Source organism: Melanerpes formicivorus, unplaced genomic scaffold, assembly GCF_026170545.1.
Source record: "Melanerpes formicivorus ecotype bairdi unplaced genomic scaffold, bMelFor1.0.p_v2 SCAF_5, whole genome shotgun sequence".
Taxonomy (NCBI): Eukaryota; Metazoa; Chordata; class Aves; order Piciformes; family Picidae; genus Melanerpes; species Melanerpes formicivorus.
The window spans coordinates 30,534,203-30,557,441 of record NW_027142357.1 but is presented as its reverse complement, the minus strand read 5'-3'; the positions used below and the strand labels follow the sequence as shown (position 1 = coordinate 30,557,441).

General features: G+C 43.0%; 1 protein-coding gene across 1 annotated transcript in view; it reads right to left on the bottom strand.

Moving 5' to 3' along the window:
* The window catches only part of PDIA5 (protein disulfide isomerase family A member 5), a 108,865-nt gene extending 90,667 nt beyond the window's left edge, over window positions 1-18,198 (bottom strand). Inside the window, exons 1-3 of the mRNA XM_068138999.1 lie at window positions 18,117-18,198; window positions 6,018-6,144; window positions 2,697-2,784 (exon numbers count right to left, since the gene is read on the bottom strand). Of these exons, the coding sequence (XP_067995100.1) occupies window positions 2,697-2,784; window positions 6,018-6,144; window positions 18,117-18,191 (290 nt within the window). The 5' untranslated portion in view covers window positions 18,192-18,198. The remainder of the gene's footprint in view (window positions 1-2,696; window positions 2,785-6,017; window positions 6,145-18,116) is intronic.
* Window positions 18,199-23,239: the final 5,041 nt, after the last annotated feature.

The window sequence follows — 23,239 nt, the reverse complement described above, 5'->3', positions numbered from 1 at the left end:
TTTAACATGCAAATCAACCACAAAACTTGTTTGAGGCTCAAACTATCTGTTTGGGGTTTCTTTGGCACGCATCAAGACTTCCTTTGCCACAAGCCAGTCTTCCAGCTCATCTTGCCCCACATGGCAATTTAACAAACCCCATCATCATATCTCTGCAGGAGAGGAGAGATAGAAGAGACATCTCTAATAAATACTCAGCTACAGATGGACAGATTACCCATTTTTTTCCTGGTTCTTTCCAAATGACCAATCAGAAAGAATTGCTGTTCAACCCTCCAAGAGAGAATTACAGCTACTGGCACATTACAGCATGCTGTCCACTGCCTGGTCACTCAGTAAGTGACAATCTGAATGGGGTATTAGTGGCACAAAAGCCAATTTGGGAAGCTACAAACATATTGCCAGGCCTCCCAAACTCTTACAGCACGGCCTTCATCATGCTGCTTCACTTTCTGGGAACAACCCATGCCACATTATGAATAGGAAGCTTAGCTTCAATATGTCCCCACTTTGGTCAGAGGAAATGCATTGCAAGTACCAAGCTTCCTGTGAAATACAATAAAGCATCATCTGGATCAGACTTGAAAATGCATTTCTTGCAAGTAACTTCTATAACAAAGTCTGGGTTATATTACAATATTTGGAAAGGGAGAGGATGGTAGGATTTGATGAATTGGAAGTTTATTTTACAGCAAAACCAAACAACACATTTCCATCACCATCACTTAAAAACTCAGGAGCAGACTGACCTGTTGAATTATCACACTCTACAACTACCTGAAGGGAAGTTGTAGTAAAGTGGGGATTGGGCTCCTCTCCCAGGCAACTTGTGAGAGGGCATGGCCTGAAGCTGCACCAGGGGAGATTTAGGCTGGATGTTAGGAAGCACATTAGACCCTGTAATGGACTGCCCAGGGATGTGGTGGAATTGCCGTTCCTGTGTTTACAGAAAGATTGGATGTGGCATTTAGGGACATGGTCTACTCAGTGTGATGGTGTTGGGTCACACACTGGATTCGATGATCTATTGGTCTATTCCAGCCTCAATAATTCTGTGATTCTGCAAGTGCCAAAACTTCCCTGGATTTCAAATTCAAGTCCTAAACACTGAATCTTTCCCTCTCCAGCCAGAACTAAAATAAATCCTGGAGAGGGTTATTGCTTAGTTGTATTATAGCAGCATTTTTGAAGGGCCAGATGAACAGCCTCATTATTCCAGCAGCTGTATATACATGTCAGGTGCACACACACGGTTAAGTTCCCTAACACAGAAATAGCCTAAACCAAAAGGGAAACATAAGGTACAAAAAGGCAGTGACCATGCCAGTGACAAACAGAGGCAATTAGAAACTAAAGCCAAGAAGCCAAGTACCCTATTTGCTAGTCATCATTACTGGCAACCAAGAATTGTTTAGCAGTGCTTTCACTAGAAAAGGAGAGTGGATTTCAGACATATGCCAGACCTCCATGCAACTTTCTCCTCATCACAGTCAATAGAATTTATTTGCTGGCTTTTCAGCAGGTGGGAAGTGGCACAGGCTGCAGTGACCTCAGAGGAGCAGCCCTGCTGTCTGCCAGAGGGTAACTTGTAACACTGTCCCCATCCGTTGGGCAGAGATGAAAATGTCTGTGCATTTGGATGAGCCCAGCAGAAGGCAAACAGAAGATAGAAGCAGAGGACTCAGCAGGAGGGATACCTGCCAGGCGGCAGGGGGAAAGCAAGATAAGTTAACCAACAACAAAAGCATGTTAACTTTGATTTACTGATGACTTATTCTGGGTCACTGCTTGATAAATAGAGACTGGTTTCAAAAGTCTAATTCTTAAGGTAGCCACATGATTTTCAGAGCTCATTTAGATTTGTGCAGAGTGTAAAATTTGTTCATACTGTGGCAATCCACCTAAACACAAAGGTAGGCAGCAAGCTGTTCCTCTGCAGTGCAGGAAGGGGAATTTGCCACCTGCAGGCAAAGCTCTCAAAGCTGCAGAGGCAGAGAGGCACTACGATATGCAAGCTAAAACCACAGGCAATGTGTTATTGAGCAGAACCACAGCGGAGGCTTTCACATCCACAAACCAGAAAGTACCCACCTGTTCATTCCCATTCCTTCCCACACAAGCAATCACTTATAAAAACAAGATTGCCTGCCTTCACATTAAAAATTGCAATGAACTGATATAAGCACAAACTTATAAGGAAAGCACATTCATTGAGAAACATAAATGGGAGTATGCTTCCAAACCAACCAAACTGCCCTACCGCTTATGCAACACCTGCTCTCAGAGCAGAACTGCAATGCCCTCCAGCTGACACACAGCACATGGGATTCCTTCTTCCTCAGCTTGTGTGAATGTCAGGGCAGTCAGAGTTGCTGTGCTATGTGCCCCCCATGAAAGGTGATGCTAGCTGGGGTCTCCAGCTTTAGGCTAAAAAACAACCTTGTTGCAACAGCCACAAGGGAAAAATTATTCCCCATCAATAATCAGAAAGAAGAGAGGAGGGTAAGAAGCCAGCTCCCTGCACCTTTAAAGAAATTGCACAGAATGATGTGGGTTCAGTTACAGGCAAAAAGTTTCAGAGGCACCAAAAAAGCTAAGTCAGCATTAAAAACCAAAGCAGGGGGTGGGGAAGCAGAAAAAGAAAACCAGTGTGCCACTGAGTACTGAATACTGAGTACTGAATACTGAGTACATACCCACAGTCTATCCAGCTTATAGTACCTCGTCCTTTCACCTCTTGGGCCACACTGGACAATAACCTGAGTGAGCTTTCTGCGGCAGCAGCTGGGAAACAAAACAAACAAAAAAAATCAACAACACTTTATTACTCCACACAGAAAAACACAATGGTGCATTCCTTTGTTCTGAAGCACTGGAAGAATATTTTGTCTAATTTAAGCAAATCAGTATGAGAGGGATCAGAAAAGAAATTTCAGTAAACTAGAAGGAAGGCTGGCTGCAGCTGAATTTGGATGGCTCCTTCCTTCTACCCACCCTTTAACAACACTCCCAAACATACCTCCAGGCACACTCTATGACTGATATTTATAGAGCTTTATTATCTGTTCTCCTGCAAACCAGCTTTTTCCTGTGACTGGGCATTAACCAGTTTGTATTACTGCCTATAATCAGAGCAACTTCACCAACCACAAGGGAAAGTCATTCAGCACCTCTACCTGCCTCTACCCAACCCCATTTGTACACAGAAAACAACACTGTTATTCTCATAATAATCCTGGGAGACACCCAAACCAATAGTTGTGATGAGCTCAAAACTTATAGTAGAAAGTACCCAGAAAAGGTCCTTCCAAGAACTGGCTGTATTGTAACTACCCACCAGAGATTTCTAAATGTCTTGCCACGTGTGTAGATTCCACAGAACACTTCCATTCCAAAACAGTCTTATAAATGGTATTAAAAATAAACACAGGGGAAAAAAAATGAGACAAGATCTTAGGAGAGCAAAACAGAGAGGTTCAAACAAGTATCACTTCTCACCCTCCCATAAAAAATCTAAAAGAAGCTGTTTCCTGCCTCAATAAACAGAAAATAGAAAGCCAGAGCCTCTTCCAGGTCTATTTAAATTGCTGCTACTCCACAGCCACTTCAACTAATTGAATATAAGAACGGCTATATTGGTTCAGACTGAATGCTTCTACAGACCAGTATCTTGTCTCCAGTATTTGTGAAACTGAAGGCCTATATAGGTCAGAGTAGACAAGTAAAGCCAGTGAGTAGTGACAGCCTCCACAAACAATCTAACCCTCTACAATTTTTATGTCAAAAATCTCCTGAGCCAGAAATAGTTTCTTTGTATTTGACAGCCTTTGCTTGGGCCTGATGCCATCACAGGCACCAGCCCACACATGCTAGGTATCAAGAAACTCTCCTACCTCCAATACTGATATATGCAACTGCCACCTCTGTCCAACACAGGGACATAGACATGAGGGGGGATTCTTTGCATGTACTTAGAGTGGAGCAGTCTGACAAATAATCTTTAAAAAATAAGCACTCATGATGGGATAGACTTGTCCCAGAAGACTCACTAGTTGAGCAGCCCTGGCAGGATACCCAGTCAGTAGGGTAAACCAAATACCTCATTTAAATGAGCACATCTCCTAAAACCAATGAATTTTCTGCATGAGATAGAAATATTCATCCAGCTTTGCTCAGCTGAGGAGCAAAGCCTTTTTTTCAGCAGTATGATCAGATGCTGGCCAACACCTCATTACAGCTGAGGGATGTATATCTGGAATTAGAATTGCACCTCCAAATTCCTATCTCTTTTTTTCCCCTTCCTCTCTTTCTGGGTGACAGTTAGACAAGAGATTTTTAATTGTGCAAGGATCACTGTTCTAGGAAGAAACATTAATCCCACAGTCAGCTCTGCAGGCAGTGCTTTAGACTGCTAAAACCAACCAATTAAATAACAAAAGTGGAAAAAAAGAAATCTCTACAACGCAGCTTTTGAACAATGCCCATAGGGCAACATTTATTTGATGAGTGTCAGAGCTGAAGTATTTTGGTTGTGCTTCTAAAAATGAAAGCAAACACCACTTAAAATATTAAGCGTAAAAAGAAAAATCTCCCCTTTAAAAAGGCTGAATAATACAGATGTCTTTTTTATCTCAAGTGTTCCTCTCAAAATCAAAAAGCTTTTGAAACTCTTTCATGACTTTCACTTTGAACTTGTTACTACAAAAACCATTTGGCCAAGTGAGCGCACAAAGTTCCCCACTACAGCAAAATACAGGTATTTTCACAAAAATTAAGTCACATCTGTTATTTCAACTGTTTCAGAAGAACAGTATCTTTAGGAAACAAAGTTAATTAGCCCAGCACCTGCACATTTTTGTCTGCAAAATCCTGATACAGGGGGAGGGAGTATATTCTGTCACCACACGCTGCTCTAATTCACCACATTATAAAACCCAGAGCAACTCTACCAATATCACTGTATTTGATTGAGATAAGACTTTTGCAACAGGTCAGAAAGGCAGGACCCAATCCCCAAACAAAGCACTATCTTCTATTGCTTGCCTGCAAGAAGGACAAGGAAGGACCAATAAAAATAATAACAGTACTGAGGAAAATCATCCTAGTAACATGACTGAATTTCACATCATGGCAGCATTCTGCTCTTGTGTATGGAGCTTAAAGATTGCTTCTTCGTTTTACATGGTGTCACACAAAACACCACACTAAAACAAAAAGGCAGCAAAGGTAAAAAAGGAGCAGAACAGAGCAAAAGGAATAGCAAAGACAAGTAAGAACAAGACTAAATGGCCAGAAAGAAGAGCCTGAATGTGAGAGAAGACAGCAGAGATTCAAGGGGACAGGTGGCATGATGTGAAACAAGCCCATTTCTCCCTATTACACAAGCAGCTCAAGTTTTATTTTTATATTTTGTTAATTAAAGTTGAAAGACAACCATGGGATGCTCAAAGCTGTCAGAAGCAAAGACAAATTGATTTCCATACCAAAACTATTCATTAGCCTTTCAGTGTCACCAGGAAATCAAAACTTGCAAACTACTGTGATATGCACACCAGAAAGCTTCTGGCTGATAGCTATTACAAACAGCCAGTGTTGGAGACAAAGCCAGGATGGAGCACATTTTTGCCAATGTGACAGAGTACTTAGGAGACCAAACTAAGAAGACTCCAAACCTGAAACATCAGGATCTTCTGAGTTAGAGCTAGACACCAGTGCCAAAGAATCCCTTGTAGTCACATAGAAGCACCTTGCAGTTACATGAGACAGCAATGAACAGAAAGCAACTAAGGGCAAATAGCTTAGCCACCTGAGCCTGTAAACAGGTAACTGATGCACACATGCCCAGCCTCTTGCTGAACATAGAGCTGGGATATTAAAAAAGGCAAAAAATAAAAACACATTAAAAACAACCAAACAAAAGCCCCACAAAAAAAAACAACCAAACAAACAAAAACAAAGAACCTCCAAGCATAAAACAAATCACAACCACACGCACACCAAAAAAAGGGAGGACTTACCAGATTTGGAATACAGCACTAGTACGTTATTCCGTGTCCTGAGAAGCTTCTTAAAATCCTTATGGTCACTTATTTTTTCTATGAGTGGAGACACCTTCAATAAGCATACAAATGCCGGCAAGAATGCCTACAGAAACACAAAGCCAGAAACACCAGTTAGAGCCTCCGTGCTGAGAAACAAAATACAAACTGCTTTTGAAATTGCCTTGACCACCTTCCATAATCTTGCTCTAAATAAGCTATCATATTGATTTGATCAGCAAAAGCCTGGAAAAAGAAAAAAGCCATTCACATGATTTATCGAAACTGGAACACCACCACTCCATCAAGCATCCTTAGATGGAAAGGTTAAGATAAACACAACATCAAGAAATACAGCTTTAGTCAAGAAGTCATGCCCTTTAAAAGTTTGTTCCATAGTAAGATAATCAGATAAAAATGATGTAAATTTAATATACTGTAACAAGAGAAGCAGCAAATTACCACTTTGAGATCACCCTTGTGCCTAGAGCTCAGAATATGCTGCAAAATCAATTGAGCATTTTGATATCCCACAGAAGACAGTAAGAGCCACAAAGTTAAAATCACTAACACTCACACAGAGCAGTTGAAGGAAATGAAAATGGAATTTTGCAACTCTGAAAACAGAGCTGCAGCAACCGTATTATGGCACTAACCACAACCCTCTCCCCACCTGTCCTTCCAAAGTGGAACAAGGCTTGTTTCCCCAATGGCCATACCACTCTTCACACATATACCAGTGCCTTTACCACAAGGTAAAGTCTGAGTGCCGTCTGGAATGCATGGCATTTAATCTCTCTGCATACTGGTTCTGTATCCATGCAAAAAACCACAAACAACAAACTACTTATGTTTCTCCTTTTGGTCTATTTAAATCATGGCTGTCCAGAGAGGAGTCCGTTTTTTTATGCTACCATAAAGTAAAATCTCTATCAAAATATGACCATAACCTTGGCTGGGGCTTCTACTGCTCATTTATACTGCACTAATCTCCAATAACAATAACAGTAACAATCATCTATCCACCAGGCTATACTGCTTCCCTTTTTCACTTACTGAATTCATGCTAAGGGAATGATTATGGGAAGTTTAGTCAGAGAAATTATCTAGTTTTCATTCACCTTACAGTAAAAACTTACTATTTAATTGGTGGGCTAAAAGCTTTAAATAGTTTGGCTAACACAAACAAAAGGTTCAACATTTTCTTAATTATAGACATAATTTTGATCATGTCTCACTCCAGCTGGGCTGAAAAATGTATCCAAGGTGGACACAAACAAGTAAGAGGCTGCTCCTCTTGCATCCCACATATTACAGATTGTGGCACTCAAACCAAGGCACTTAGCCAGCCCAAGTCAGAACAAGCAGCTCCAGGCACTACACTTCATTACAAATACAGCTACTTGCTAGTGCCACATCACTAAGGCAGAGAAATGAAACCTGCACCTACAAAACATACTTTATGAGTGCCAGAAGTTTTGACAGTGGGGAAAGAAGCTGAACTGAAACTAGGGTCACTCTCAAAACAACCCTGTGACACATTCAGGAATTTAAAGTTACTAGGAGAGATAACTCTAACAAAACATAAAAGCACAACAGGCCATATAGGAGCAGACGTTAGTCAGTTAGAGGGTAGAAGGGCTCTGCAGAGGGACCTCGACTGACTGGACAGATGGACGGAGTCCAATGGGATGGCATTCAACAAGTCCAAGTGCCGAGTGCTGCACTTTGGCCACGGCAACCCCATGCAGAGCCACAAGCTGGGGTCGGAGTGGCTGGAGAGCTCCCAAACAGAGAGGGTCCTGGGGGTGCTGATCGACAGCCTGCTGAACATGAGCCAGCAGTGTGCCCAGGTGGCCAAGAGGGCCAATGGCATCCTGGCCTGCATTAGGAATAGTGTGGCCAGCAGGAGCAGGGAAGTCATGGTGCCCCTGTACTCTGCATTGGTTAGGCCGCACCTTGAGTCCTGTGTCCAGTTCTGGGCCCCTCAGTTTAAGAAGGACATCGAAACACTTGAGCGTGTCCAGAGAAGGGCAACAAGGCTGGGGAGAGGCCTTGAACACAAGCCCTACAAAGAGAGGCTGAGGGAGCTGGGATTGTTTAGCCTGGAGAAGAGGAGGCTCAGGTGTGACCTCATTGCCCTCTACAACTACCTGAAGGGAGGTTGTAGCCAGAAAGGGGTTGGTTTCTTCTCCCAGGCAACCAGCACCAGAACAAGTGGACACAGTCTCAAACAGCGCCAGTGGAAGTTTAGGCTCGAGGTGAGGAGAAAGTTCTTCACCAAGAGAGTCATTCGTCATTGGAATGGGCTGCCCAGGGAGGTGGTGGAGTCACCATCCCTGGAGGTGTTCAAGAGGAGACTGGATGTGGCACTTGGTGCCATGGTCTAGTCATGAGGTCTGTGTTGATAGGTTGGACTTGATGATCCTCGAGGTCTCTTCCAACCTTAGCGATACTGCAATACTGTGATAGAGTGAACAAGCTATCCCACAAGATTCCCAGCACTGAGCCCCGATGACCAGATGGTCTGTGTGAAGGGAAAAAGCATAGGACAAGTCAGTCCCTAAATCAACATAGATGTCCTTGATTTGACCAATAAACTCACATCTTCTAAGTTCAAATGTACAGAGTTCAGCCTTCCTACTTTGGGCTGATGTATGTGAATCATTTGTGTATTTTCTGAAATAAAGACATGGTGCTGCCAATCAAAGATAAATATAGTTGTGCTAAGTGAGGTGACACATGCAAATTCCTGCATAAAACTCATCAAACTCATCACAATCAGCGGTAGTACAGGAGACACTAATCTAACATTGACTTATGAGTAGATCTCTTTAATCCTGTGTGGTTGGGATTTTTTTAGAATTTTCCCTTCACCTATTCTTTTTGTAACTATCCAAGTGTCTTCAAGTTTTACTTATGCTTTGAGCTGTAGAAGACTAAAACAAAGCTTAACTGAAACTAAGCCTGAACACAAGGGAAAAGGTGACATTACAGGTTGCTGCTTTGGTTTAGAAAACTGGACTTAATTACAGATATTCTAGTCTATGCACTGATTGCCAAAAAGAAGTAATTGGACTAAAAAAAGCCACAAAGGCCACTTTCACCACATAGTGACCATGACACCAAATGGTATTATTAACCTTAAAGCAGCTGTAAAGCTTTACTGACAGCTCAGAAGTGCAGGTATTTCATGTCTTCTGCAGATGGAAGACTGCTTACCCAATTTCAGTGAATTTTCTTTTTCTTTTTTTTTTTTTTTCCCTTCCTTATAACAGCAGAGCTGTAACCCTCTTGAAAAATTAGATTCTGCTAACAGTGACAGCTTTAACTACTGCCTTGTCGGTGTTGCCACTAACAGAAAACTCACTGCGCTGGCAGAATAGCAGGCACTTGGAGGGAGAAGCACATCAGATTGCATATATCCACTGCTACTTTGTCCAGTTCCTCCTCAGGTATCAAATCAATACATTACTCATTTTCCTGCAGTTTAGACCAAAACCCACTGGGAAAGGCAATGTGCATACAAGCACACCAGCCAGTCCTGCCAAATAAATCATCATTTCACTTTAATTAAGATTAATGTTGCAGGCTTTTCTGGCTATAAAACTCAAAAGATTGAAGCTGAAGGCGTTGAGTTGGACAGAAAGCCCCTACCTGCACATCTAAGGCAGTGGTAGCAATGCTGAGAGGTCACTGGCTGAGCGGGAAGAGTTCAGCATGCATTTGCACCAGGCAGCATTTGCAAACTGGGAAGAATTAGGTAGTTTCATGCTCTCCAGCTCTCTCCTGCTCAAATTAATGAATATCCTACCCAGGAATAAATGAGAGACCATTGTTGGTTTTTTTTCATTCCCAAAGACCCTCTGCCTTTTCTACCACCTCCATCCAAGGCAAGTGATGCCAAGCAGTTGTTTTCACCAGATAGCAGTCTCTGCCACGGGACTGCTTTGCCCAGTGAAAAAGCCAATGCTGTGATGACCATACCAGCAGATACAGCCACTGGTTCTGGCAACAGCCTAGAATTAAGAGGATGTAAAAAGAGAATTCTGTGGGCATCAGTTACATACTCTTCCTCTTCTTCACAGAAAACCAGGCTCATATTCTTCCACAGCCCACAGGCAAAGTGGCAGCAAAGGCAAAGCTCATTTGCATGTACTGTGGAATATGAGTTTAATTGTGAGATATGACTCAGGTAGATTTACTCCAGACATTCTGCAGGAGAGCTCATCAGCCAGGCACTGCTCGATTAAGCACAGTGCTTCTTGTTTAAATCCAGGGCACAAGAGGAGATGAGCTCATATTAAAAAAAAAAAGAAAAAAGAAAAGCAGAGGTCAAGAAAGGTGGCAGTCCCTCCTGGGCAGGAAGCCTCTTTTCATATGCATCAGGAAGTGCTACATTCACACATATGGAACTCTATAAATAAGAAACAAGCTAAACTCTCTTGTCACTTGAGCATTCTAAAGCTTCAAAATCTATTCAAAACCACCACTGAAAAGTTAAGAAACACTCCCAACATTTTTCTCAAGAAGCTGCCTACTTTGGTACCCAGCAAAGTAGAAGGCATATGAAGACCAATACCTGCAACATCTGTGCCGCTCCTGCCCTGTGACAGTTATGCTAACAAGACACTGCAATACAACCAAGGGAAGGTCTATTTCATTTCACGCTGCGTTTCCACAGCGCCGAGCATAATGGGTCCTCATCCATGGACGGCTCAGTGGGCTGGAACCAACACAACAGCCACACAGGGTCCGCAGATGCAGAAAACTTTGGTGGAGAAAAAGGCAGGCTATACACAACAGACTATGAAATGCAAATCTTCTACTCTGCAGATTTCCCCAAGCTCAAGATTCCAATCTGAATTTATTTTCACAGAATTTTTTATGGCGTAGGTCGCACATCAGTCACGTGACTCTAGTGTCTGATCTAAGATGCATGAATGATTCTCAAGCAAAACATAAGCGAACCCAAAGCCTCAAGACAGTCAATTCAAGACTGCTGAGAGACACTGCTGTTCAAGTACAAGGTGCAAAACCACACGTGCTCTAGTTCTGCCTCTGCTCTTGAAATCAAAGTATGTATTTGAATAGGTAATTTTGCAGAATGGGTGGAAGAAGTCTGATGAAGGTTTCATTTTCTTTCTCCCCCAACCCTGACTCTCAAGCAATTCCTTGCAGAGCAAGTGTTAAAAGAGTATTGAAACACTCCACAACCCCGCTTCCTTAGAACTGGTACCCAAGAAACATCTGAGCTTTTAGAACCCCAGAAGAAGAGAGAGTTACAGGCAAATAACTGTTTGCTAATAATACTTCCCTGATGGACATTCATGAAAAATGTGGTCATCCCTTAGGCCATGTTTTCTCAAAACCATCAAGGACTGAGAAAGCAGAGTTTATTTCTCAAGGTTTTAGCCTTCTCTGATATCTCATTTCAGAATGAAAAAAGGGAAGATCTTTCAAGCAGCCACAAGAACATATTTTCATAGTTTACATTTATTATTCAAATTAAATGTGATAAATGCCTAGCTGCTGTTCCCACAGAACCCTGCTCAATTTATGAGCTGCTCCCCACAAAAGCTTTGCGACAGCATGCTCTCTTGCTAAGGACAAGCAGCACGTTTGGAGAACTATTCATTTATTTATTTATTTAAAATCCAGGGCAGTGAAAACACATGGCTGTAAAAACATGAAAACACAGATCCAAATTAAATAAGGAAGAACTATCAGAGGAGTAGCATTGCACACTGGACAAGAAAAACTGTTTTCCCTTTCTCCTATTTCCAGCTCAAAGAGCATGAATGAAATGTATTTCCCTGGACACAAATTATGCATTACAACATATAAATATGGTTAGGTCCCTGAATCCATATGTCCACATACAAATTTTATGCTGACACTAACACTTACATACATAACTAGGTAGGTAATCTGCACAGGATTCGTCAAGAATAGCTGGGGCTGATGCAAACAACACTGATTCCAGCACAACTGCTCAACTGACAAGGATGCAGTCTTACACTCAACCACGATTTTGAAAGCCCATTTTTCAGCAAGGCTTTGATTTCTGTCTTAGCTTAACCACCCACTGATGTCGCTCTCATTTTGGGACAACAGCATTCAACCCACTGTAAATATGATCAATGAGTGACCCTGTACGGATGAAACAGATTGCATCTGACAAGGCATTTTATAGGAATCTAGCTGAAGAGCAGTCTTGCCTCAAAATTCCAAGCAGTAATGGAGATGACTGAGTCAAATTTTCAGAATTAATTTCTTTAGGAGGGGAGTAGCTCACATTCTTAAAAGGACCCTCCTCTGCTACAGTAAATTGGCAAATGTCAGAGGAGGTATGGGGGGCGGGGGGCTGCAGGGGCAGGCAAAGCATTCTGAGAACAAGACCAGATCTCACCTACCCTTTCCTACTTCACAAAATAAACCCTGTAGTGAAGCATCCACTCAACTTCAGAAGGTGGATTTGGAAGAACATCTCAGTACTGTAGTGATGGAAGTTTGTAAGCCTGCACATCAGCCAGTTGCACAGCCAGGTCCTGGGCTGCAGGCAGTATGCTCATAATGAGAATGCATAGTGAAATTTGTTCTCTCTTAGAAATATAAGATGTTGAAATCCAAAGTCCCTTTGTTTACAGGAATCACAGTTTGACTGCATATGTTTTATCCTCCTTACTCATCATACAAACCACTCTTGACCTTGTGCAATAATTGCTTGCTTTTCACTCACAAGCCCTCCCTCTGCTGCTATTTACATTCATGGTTGTGCTGCTTTGATCACTGAACCATTTGTAACAAATGCCTTCCAAGATGGATAGTGATAAGTAGGACAGTCCCCTGTTTTCATTCATCATTAATATCCAAAATAGCTGTAGAATTGTTTTAATCAGATCAGATGAGGGCAGATGGGTTATGTCTGTTGCCCCAAGGTACCTCAAGAAAGCCTGCTAAGAATTTATTACTTCGAGAGGGGGGTGGGGGGGTGAGAAGAGAAAGGGTAGCATTCAGGGGTGAGACTTCAGGAGTCATAACTACGCAGGCCCTGAAATCCTGCTGGAACTGCAAAACCATCTTCTCCCAACTACATCTGCAGGGGTTTCCAAACCTCAACCTGCTGAGGATGCCCCAGTACCGAGGCTGCGGCACATTATCTGTGACCTATCCAAAAAAGCAATCTATGGGCTCAGTGGGGAGTGGTGGCTGTCAGGTCTACAGATGCTTGGGACTGTCAGGTGAGGAGCACTCCAGCAGGTACATCATAAGAACAACTGCTGCTGCACTGAAAGGCTGACAGTATTAGAAAATCATGGTTTTGCCAAACAGGTTCACATTTGCAGATACTCCCATTAGATACTTACTGGATTTTGCTCATTTTCTTCTGTGGAAGAAACCATCCTTATTCTGTGTATAATTCAGATCAATTAACTCTCACCCCAAGCCATTCAGGGAATAAAACAACCCAAGCACTCCTGACATGTTGCAGATATGACCCACTACAGAAAGAGGCACGTGTTGTATCTTCTATTGTTCATGAAGGAAGGCAAACTAAAATCCTGACAGGGTCTTCGTATTCTTTAACTTAGGCTGAAGAATGCTACAAATAAGGCATTCCACTTAACGTGGTGCTTGCTATGTTCAATTGCCAAATATAGAAGACAGCAAAAAATACCATGGAGACGTCAAGATTTGACTAGACTCTACTGTTCATATTGTTCTTAAACACTGGGGTTTAAGGAACATAAGCTACAGGCATAATAGTCTATACTAAAGGCTGTTCTTCAGGACTCTGTGTAGCCAATTAATTGTATGGTTTATCACTGGGTTTCAAAAGCGTAGCAAAGGAAAACCTGTGCAATAATTTCCTAATTAACAACTGACTGTGGTAGGGTCAGTTACTAACGCTGACAAAGAAATTTCTCCTTATTATGAATGTGAAGCTAACCCTCTCCTCAAGCCAGGCACTGGTGGAATATATATTAAGCTGTTGATGAAATTATATTTCAGGTATCACTTCTGAATGAGCACATTTGGATGACTTCAGAAGCTAAGGGCATGAGAGAAGCATATGCCACATAATCCCCCGCTAAAAATTGGGTTTTGAAGAAGTTTAAAGTATCACCTACTCAAGAAGGAGATGCTATAAAAAGAAGACAAAAACAATATTAATGGGTCTTATAAAGAAGAGAGGGCAAAAAATGACACCTGAAAATCCTTAGCACTTTATACGGCACTTGTTATCTTCAAAGCATTGCACAAATATTAACTAATTAATCCTCACATTTTCCTGCCAGGTGATAGGAGATGAAGCTTAATTTAAATAGTTGGGAGTAAGATTCACACAGAAAGGAAGCAATCTGCAAGAGGCAAAAGAGAGGCAACTTCAGAGCAAGCTGGCATACAGCTGATCCTAGAGTTGTGCACAAACACACCTTCACGGTGTGCCATCCCCTAAAAAGTAAGGGGGGAGAAAGAGTGAGTTTATTTGCAGTCACCCAGCAAATATAACAGTAAACCCAAAGACAGGACTTCATCAAGGCAGTCAGAAATGAGATTAGATTTCGTTATCTGTGTTCTACAAGCACACAGGCCACAGCACCCTCCACCAACACTACCAGCTACTCTCAATTAACAAAGTGCAAAAAAAAAAAGAAATGAGACCCACTCTGCTCTCACCATTTTTTGCCGTGTACAAGCTTGAAATGGTGGTAGGAGGAAGGTAAACCATAACTCACTTCTGAAATGACCCCGTTCACATCAAGAAATTTAAGGCAATAATAGTTTGTGATTCTGTTTGCAAACTGCATTGAGTGTTCCAACTCACAGACCTCCCAACACAACTCTGAAGAAAGGCAAATCTCATTACCACCATTTACTAAAATTAAGGAACTCGAGGAGCTGCATCACCAAAAAGCAAAAGAAATGGTCATTAACAAAACACACCTTTTTCATTACCAATTCCTCATGACGTTCTGAACATACCCCTGGGCAGAAACACCACTTTTGGTCACCACACATTTTTGGCAACATCCCAGGCTCTCTGAAGCAAATAGGAACTTTGGCACCAAAGCCAATGTATTTGAAACATCACTCCATAAGGTATTGAGCCGAGTAACAAAACTAGTACTGAAGGCCAAGGTTTGATTTGAGAACGGCATCAGAGGAGACAGAGCAGAACCCACATCTCAAGTTTTACCAGTCTATATTTTGACTAAGGAACAAAGTAGATAGGGAAGCTATGCTCAAGCCTACCTGACAGGCCTGGATTCACAAGTCCATATTGGTGCTCACCAGCTTGTTCCTGTAGCATTACTGGCACCTGAGCTGGAATCCCGAAATGATCTTTTCAAGCCTTTCTTTGAATGCATAAAGTTTGAATGGCACCAGGTCAGGAAGCCTGCAGCCCAATAGCTTTAAGTCACTCAGTTTCTCTGTCATTAAGTCAACACTCAGAACACAAACTGACCTTTGCTATGTTGGCCTTAGATAACATTCACCAGCATTTGCAAAGAAATGGATCCCAGATGGGTAATCCTATTGGTAGAAGTGTCTGGCCTCTTCCAGGGAAAGGACAGTACTGGACACATCAGAGGAAATACAGACTCACCTCAGCTCCTTCAACTATGTAACATAATCAACCACTTGACACATCTCTAAAGACAAACCACAACTTTCTTATGACTTTTCAACTCATTCAAGAAATAAAACTTTGCAGCAGGAGATCAATGCAGTATCTTCTTCACATGGATGTCTCATATTTGCAGTGATGCAGAAGATAATATCTTCCATTAGAAGATACTGAAGTATTTTCTTCATCCAGCATTGTAGTTTTCCTTTCAAAAGTGCAAGAAGTCTTAAAAAGACATGGATTTCAAGTCTCGGAAGCCACCTCCAATTTTGAGCCCTACTTTTAAAAATGAATCCTATGTTTTAGGAGTACTACTCATGCACAACTCCAGCTGCTGTCCCAGGTGCACTGTAAGCACACAACATTTGCAGGGGATAAATAAATTAAGGTACATTTAGGTACATCAAAAATGATGGACTGGATGGGAATACAACGTACTCATTAACCTCTGTCCTATCAAGCAGCTGGCATCACCTTTGCTTTAACTTTACCCACTGAGAACATCCAGATTTAGCGCCCTCACTGACTTTGCAAACATTGACTCAAGAAAAATTTAAAAGCAGGTTTTGCAATGTCACAGCTGTAGGCTAGTTTTTTAATCCTGGTGTACAGCGAGTAACATATTTCAAGATGAAAAATTGCACCTTCAAGTGCAAGATAATGCAAATTAGAAGAAATAATTTAAACTACTTGTACACAGCAAAGGGGAAAGAATTGGCTGAATCAACAGCTCAATGAAGACATCTGCTCAGCACGCAGCATCACAAAGCAAATAAAATGTGGGGGCAAATTAAGAAGGGTAAGAGAATAATGTGGATAAATTATAACGGCTTCATATCATTTCACTGACAATGGCAGAACGATTCTGCTCATCTCAAAGACACCAGCTCTGCAACGTAAAAGGTCCAAAGAAGGGCAACTAGAATAGCTAGGAATAACAGCTTCACATGAAGAAAGACAGGAGAAAAAAAATAATCTTTTAATCTACAAAAAGATATCCCAGCAAAATACTCACATTAACGTGAATGTTACAGTAAGATAAGGTCTGACAGTCACAGTGGATATAGAAGGAAATACCACAAATAACTCCATGCATTCAGTTATTTTAAATGAAGGGACAATTCAGTCTACTTGTAACTCCCCTTGGTCCACAATACATCCTCAATCTGAGGAATACACAGCCACAAGCACCACAAGTACTGTGTATATTAAAGGTGACCCACAGGGGGAAAAAATCCACACTAAGACCTCTCCAACATTTTAGCAAGAGTTCAGCCTGACTTCAGATTCAGTTGAAATCAATAAACAAACTTGCAGATAACAGAGGTCTATGCGTCTAAACCAAGCTGAGAACACAAGAAAACCTGTGTAGGACGCACAGCATTTCTTTTCCCTCCTCTTGAATAAGCTGAATCTAGGCCTCTGCCAGGGGCAAACGGCTGCATCAGACAGGGCTAATGCTTTCTGTCCCACAATGGCAATTCTAGGATTAGTACTGAATAAGCACAGGGCAATTAGCAATTCCATACTTGATTTGTATGAATTAGATGAACACTCCTAGATCGTGCCTTTCCAAATATATTTCAGATCACGTGTGCATTAAAAAAATAACGTATTTTTTCATTAATTATTAACTCTATTTGTCCAGGCAAAAGGAAGAACTGCAGGTCATGTCAATAAAGTAAATAAAGGAGTGCTTTAAAGTATGCCTTTGCCAACCTTGCGAGCTATTTATGCCAAATAGAAAAAAATAAACCTCAAAATATTTTTGTAAGTCTCGGAGCCTCTCTCAGGTAAGGAATGTTGTACTTAAGTGTTCATTTCAATGAAACATACCCAGAATCTCCAGAACGCACTAAGATGGAGAGCCCGAATTTGAGGGACGTCCAGGCAGGACTGCCCACGGGCGGCAGGACTGCCCACGGCTGCCCGTGACCGCGCACAGGTGCACAAAGCCGAGCCGCCGAGGCACCGATTTTCACACCAAACTTAGTCACGAAGGAAGAGCCCGCCGGTTGCAGCCCCCGGGGCCGGCGCCGGCCGGGGAAGAGCCGGGGGCTCCAGCCCGCAGCCGCTCGGGAAGACGGCGCCGCACGCCAGGGTGGGTCTTCTCTGGGTGGGTTTTTGAGAGACTGAGACAGAAAAAGGGAGGGAGGCAGGAAAGCAGCACACGGGCTGAAGACTGAGGTAGCACCCGGGAGGAGAGCTGCCGGAGCCCAGCCACGCCGGGCTGTGCCGTGCCGCGCCGCGCCCGCCCGGGGCTGCAGCGGGTGGCGGGGCAGCCGCCGCGCCCAGCCCGAGGGGCCCGTCCCGCTCCCAACTTTCGCCCAACTCCGCCGGCCGCGCCGTGCTGAGCGCCATAGCCCCGGCCCGGGGTAGGGGGACACGCCGCACCCGCCTGCCCCAAGCTGCCCCGGGCGCAGCTGCCGCAGCTCACTCACCGCCAGGACAAGCAGCAGCAACGGGAACCGCCCGCGGCGCCGCAAAGCCCCCGCGCGCTGCCCCGGCACAACCATCGCCGCCGCCGAGCAGGACCCGCTGCCGCCGCTGCAGGCTGCTGCCACGTCTGGCGGCGCAAGCGCATTCCGCCGCTACCACCCGCCCGCCCGGCTGCATGACGGGGATTGTAGTCCGGCCCGCGGCGTCGACCGACTCGGCTCGAAGGGGGCGAGCAGCGGGAGCTACAGTCCCAACCCCACCCACGTCTCCCGCAGCCATCTGGGGCATAGCAGCCAAAAACTCTCCAACCCTCCCGAAGCACTGGTGGAATCACAACTGAAAAACAATCCCCGTCCATTTCGTTCCAACAGAGATTAAAAATAAAAAAGTTCCAGCTCTTCTTCCCCAACCTCCCAACAGCCTCCCCTCTAGGATTAGTGTTTTGTGTCTTTGCAGTGGGAACCCCACTCTAGAGAAGCCCTCTGGTAAACAAAGGCGTTCTTGATGCGTTTTTGCCAGTCTTTAAAAGCTTTTGCTGCTCTTAGATCCAGACTATGAGTAATTAAGGAAACAAACAAACACACACACACAAAAGAAAGTGGAGGGAGAGTTAACCGCTTAGAAACCAGGAACTGTTCTCCTTGGAAGTTGTTTCCGCTTGTTATCATTAAATCCTAAAGGAGAATCCCACTTTGTCCTTGCACATTGGCAACAATGCCAAAGCAGAAGCAAATAAATACAAGCTGGCCAGGACCAATTTGTGCAACCTCTGTTATAACCATACCACCTAAATGATCACTTACTTCATCTAGACAAGCAAATCAGTCTGTGCCCCTAGTTAGGCACATCCAGGGAGCCAGCTCTGCCTCACAAGGGCATCCCAGATGTCCTGCTAGTAATCTTAAGGTCAAAGCAGGTCAGCCACATTATAATTGGCTTCCTGCAAACAGAAGGGACCCTCACCTTCGGCCCAGTGGCCATGTGAAATTCTTCCTTGGCTCAGAAACATCAAAGGAAAATCAAAGGCATCTTTCCCAGTCTGATCCTTCCAGCTGACTGTCGCCTGAGCATTAGGCTAAGAGGCTGGCTGCAAGGGAGCAATTTGTAGATCCATACAGCTGACTGATCACTTCAAGTGACGATCATGAAAATGCCGTTGACATTAATAAGTCCCCTGGTGGAGATGTAATTTTGCAAAGCAGAAACACACGTAGAGAAAGTTATTACTATTAACATTTACACTTTTGTGGCATCTTTTGTGGCAGAACCAGAGTCCGCTTGCCTCAGTCACAGCTGGGTAACCTTTAGCAAATCATTTCACAGTTCTGTGCCTTGCTTCCCGTTGGCAGAAGGCCTCAGTTAGCATGCCTTGACAGGGGGTTAGCTTGCTCTAAAATGCCATTGAAGGCACACATGAGGCACAGCCCAAGAGCTGTCAGAAGGAGCAAGGATGAGCAAGGACACATCTGGAGAGAAGCTTAGAGAAGGGGCAAAGAAGGTGGGAATCTTATCTCTCCACAGTAGAAGGACCCAAAAGAAAACATCCCATGCCAAATGTCTCCACCCCTAAAATATATGCTACCTGCTCTGCCTCTGCTCTCCTGCAGTCCTCACTGACCACACTGCAATGGATGAAAGGATGCACTGTACTAGTCACCACCATGTCTGGGGCCAGCTTCCCCATTTGTAACAATCAGCCTGCTAGCATAAGACTCCAGATACCCAGCTGAAAGCCCTTTTCAAACAAGCTATCAAAATCTCCAGGAATAACCTCTCCCAGATACTGTTCACCTTCAGATCCCCAGCATAGAGCTGAAAGGCTTCTGCACACAGCTACCCTGACTCATACAGACCTCTAATCTCAGTCAGACATCCAGGTCCTCAAAGATTGCTTGAATCCTCCTGTGACACTTTTGTATATAAAACTGTTACATCTTCTAACGCTTCACATCACAGTTACCAGTATCAGGCAATAGAAAAGCAACCTCAATGTGTTGGAATTTCTGTGCTGTGTCATCTCCATGTGGGATGTGCTGCCATTGTGGTAAGAAAGGAGATGATTGTTTCGTCACAGGAGTACATTTTTATCACGATGGCAAGAGGAAACATTCTCAGGAAGAAAGAAAAAAAGGAAGAAAGAAGACAAGCTATTTCAAACTGTGCTTCTGAAAGGTTATGTATGTAATCCAGTTTGGGAAGCTGCAATTCTTATATTCAGAAGATTATAAAAGAGGTATCCATGTGGCACCCATAGCTTCTTTCTTTCTGTTGGGCTAGATAATTTGTACTGATATGACAAGCATTGACAAAACTTAAGAGACAAGATCATTGAGCATCTGTCTTGGGTCAAAATAATATATCAAGTATCGACTCCAGGCAAGGCTTTACACAGTGGCAAGTACTTAATCAGTCCAGTCGTGCATTACTAATGAACTCATTACAGTTGTATCTGAGTGTGCCACTATCCAGCATCCCAAATTTTACCCTGTGTCTGTTTGGCATTAATATCTTATGCTGCTCGCTCCTCTGCAGCTGTAATATTTGTACATGGCACCGCAAAACACTGTGAAAGCATTCATTAATTCACCACTGAGAAGCAAGAAAGAATCGCTGCCCTTGGATTATAGATCAGAAAACAGTAGCAGAGAGATTATATGATTGGCCCCAGGCTATGAAACCAGACGGTTTTGGATCATGTTCATTTCCAAAGTCTGTACTGGTCTGCTAATCCTTACTTGTCTATCTATATTCAAACACCACTTTTGCCAAGAATAAAATACAAAACTGGACTGACAGTAAGTATGTCTGTAAGGAATTACACCTCCCACATTTCCTAGATGTTGCTGTTTTATTTGACAACCTCTATTCTTCGTTCTCTTCTTAACCTGAACAAGTCTCTAGTGGCCTCTCACAAAAGGCAAAATGAGTCACCCTTACCACCAAAAAAAAAAAAAAAAAAAAAGATTCCAGCAGAGCAACAGAGAAAGATACAAGCACTTTGCAAGCCATACTGAATCCAGGGGCAACATGGGCTGCACTGGGACCTCAAACTGCACAGCCTTGCTCAAAATGAAAGCAGGATTCACTCGCTGCTTTGACTACATCAAGTTCTCCTTCATCCTTCCAGCAACATCTTTTGCTTCTTCAGTTCAGCTTCAGTCAACTGGTTTTGATCTGTGGGCTTATATCCTTTAAGTTTTGTGACATCTGTGTCATGGCACTGATTGCATCAGCTGAAAAGAGACATACGAGCTGGTTGCCATCAACAGATTGATGGTATTGTAGCCCTCGGCTCCTCATGACCTTTCCTACAGCTCTTCAGCACATGACGAAAAGCAAAAGAGACAGGACCAGCCCCTGTAGGACATTACATAGGAGTGGTCTCAGGGAAGAAGCACAGCTGTACAATGCTTTTCTACAGCTAATGTCTGTCAGAGGGGAGAGCCTGAAGGCAGCTTTCCTCTCCTGCTGCCTCCTCAGGACCTGACAGCAGGGCTGCAGATGCAACATATCCATACACATCAGCTAACAAGTTCTACTTAACATCATCAGCACACCAAAACGAGGGACACAAAGGTGTAGCTGTTACATAAACCATTGTTTCTTAGGTCAAACATTTCATACTTTTGTTGAACTATTTTTAACACTATTATTGTTAATGACGGAAAAACATCATGTTTCTCAAGGCATTGTGCTGTTATTTGGCTGTGGCACATCTGTGCTTTTCACCTCAATGCAGTCAATAGGATGTTAGGGAGGCAAGAGGGGTTGGAGTTCAACCTGAGAGCTTTTATCTCAGTGCCCTTCAAGAGTGCTGTACACAGCCATATAACTCAGTGCCTCCATTTTCTGCATCATACCCCTTTATGTTTCTGAGGTCTAGAAGGACTGTGGACTTTTTGTACATATCAGAGAAGAAATGCATGCATGCTGTGCGCTTTCATGGGAATTTTATTTGTGTGTTTTATTGTTGTTGTTTGCTTCATTCTAGAATAAAAGTACTTTTGGACCACAGGTAGACAGGTGCTCTTTATATATGAGAGCTAAAAACAGTAGGTACTGCAGGAGTCAGTTAAAAGTGGATACAGATATTTCCCAAATATTTCTTCTCAGAAATTTTCCATTACAGCTGTTATTGCTCTCCTTAAGTCTGAGGTCTGCATGCCCCTCTACATTTAAGTGGCCCTACTGTTGAGAACACTGTAGTTTCTTTCACTGAACCTCCAAAGCCAGATATAATGTGTTCCTGAGTAACATAAAAATCTTCTACAGTACAGGCACCTTGCTGGCAGGTAGTAGATAATTTATGTCTCTCAGCTACCTGCTGAGAGAATAGTTTAAACAAGATTAAAACAACCATTGGAGTCTAGCTGTTGTGCACTGACTGCAGCACTACTGCATGTTTCCAAAGAACTGCAGTCAAAACAGTTTTCTAGTGATTTGCAGATACTCACTGCATTACCAGGAAAGTGTCAAACAATGAGCTTGTGAAGAGGACTGAGATCTAAATCTGACTTCAATGTATAGGCCAACCACAGGTTTCCTGCATGAGTATTATCATATGAAGTGGCTGGCCTCTCGGCCTATAAATGAGAAACAGGTGCATCAGGGGAGTTTAGCTAACACTCTTTGGATTGTCATGGTGCCTTCATACCGTATGAGGCTCCAGCTGGTTCTGTTAGAACAACGTTGGTCTCTATTCTGATGGCAAAGTGTCCAACTTTAATACACAAATTCATTTATGGAGACTCATCAGGCTGTTCAGGGGTAGCCTCATGCTGACAGCCAGCAACAGGGAAGTAGATGGGACTTAGATGAATGAAGATATTGTGCCTTTGGTCTGAGTACACCAAATATTCATCCATATGAAGGACTGAATATAAAGATAGGACTATAAATATGCAGTCAAAATATCATTCAACATTAAATGATGCTTGCAATACTGGCCTTAGTTTTCAACGAAGCCATATCCATCCACAGCAGCTGAGCATCTGTCTCCATATTATACCCAAAGATACATTAGTATTCAACCAGCAATGTATATTTGCTGCAGACTATGTTCTACTAAAATATTTTTTGTACATCTATCCTATGAGAATACATCCAATATATGCATTTTTTTTCT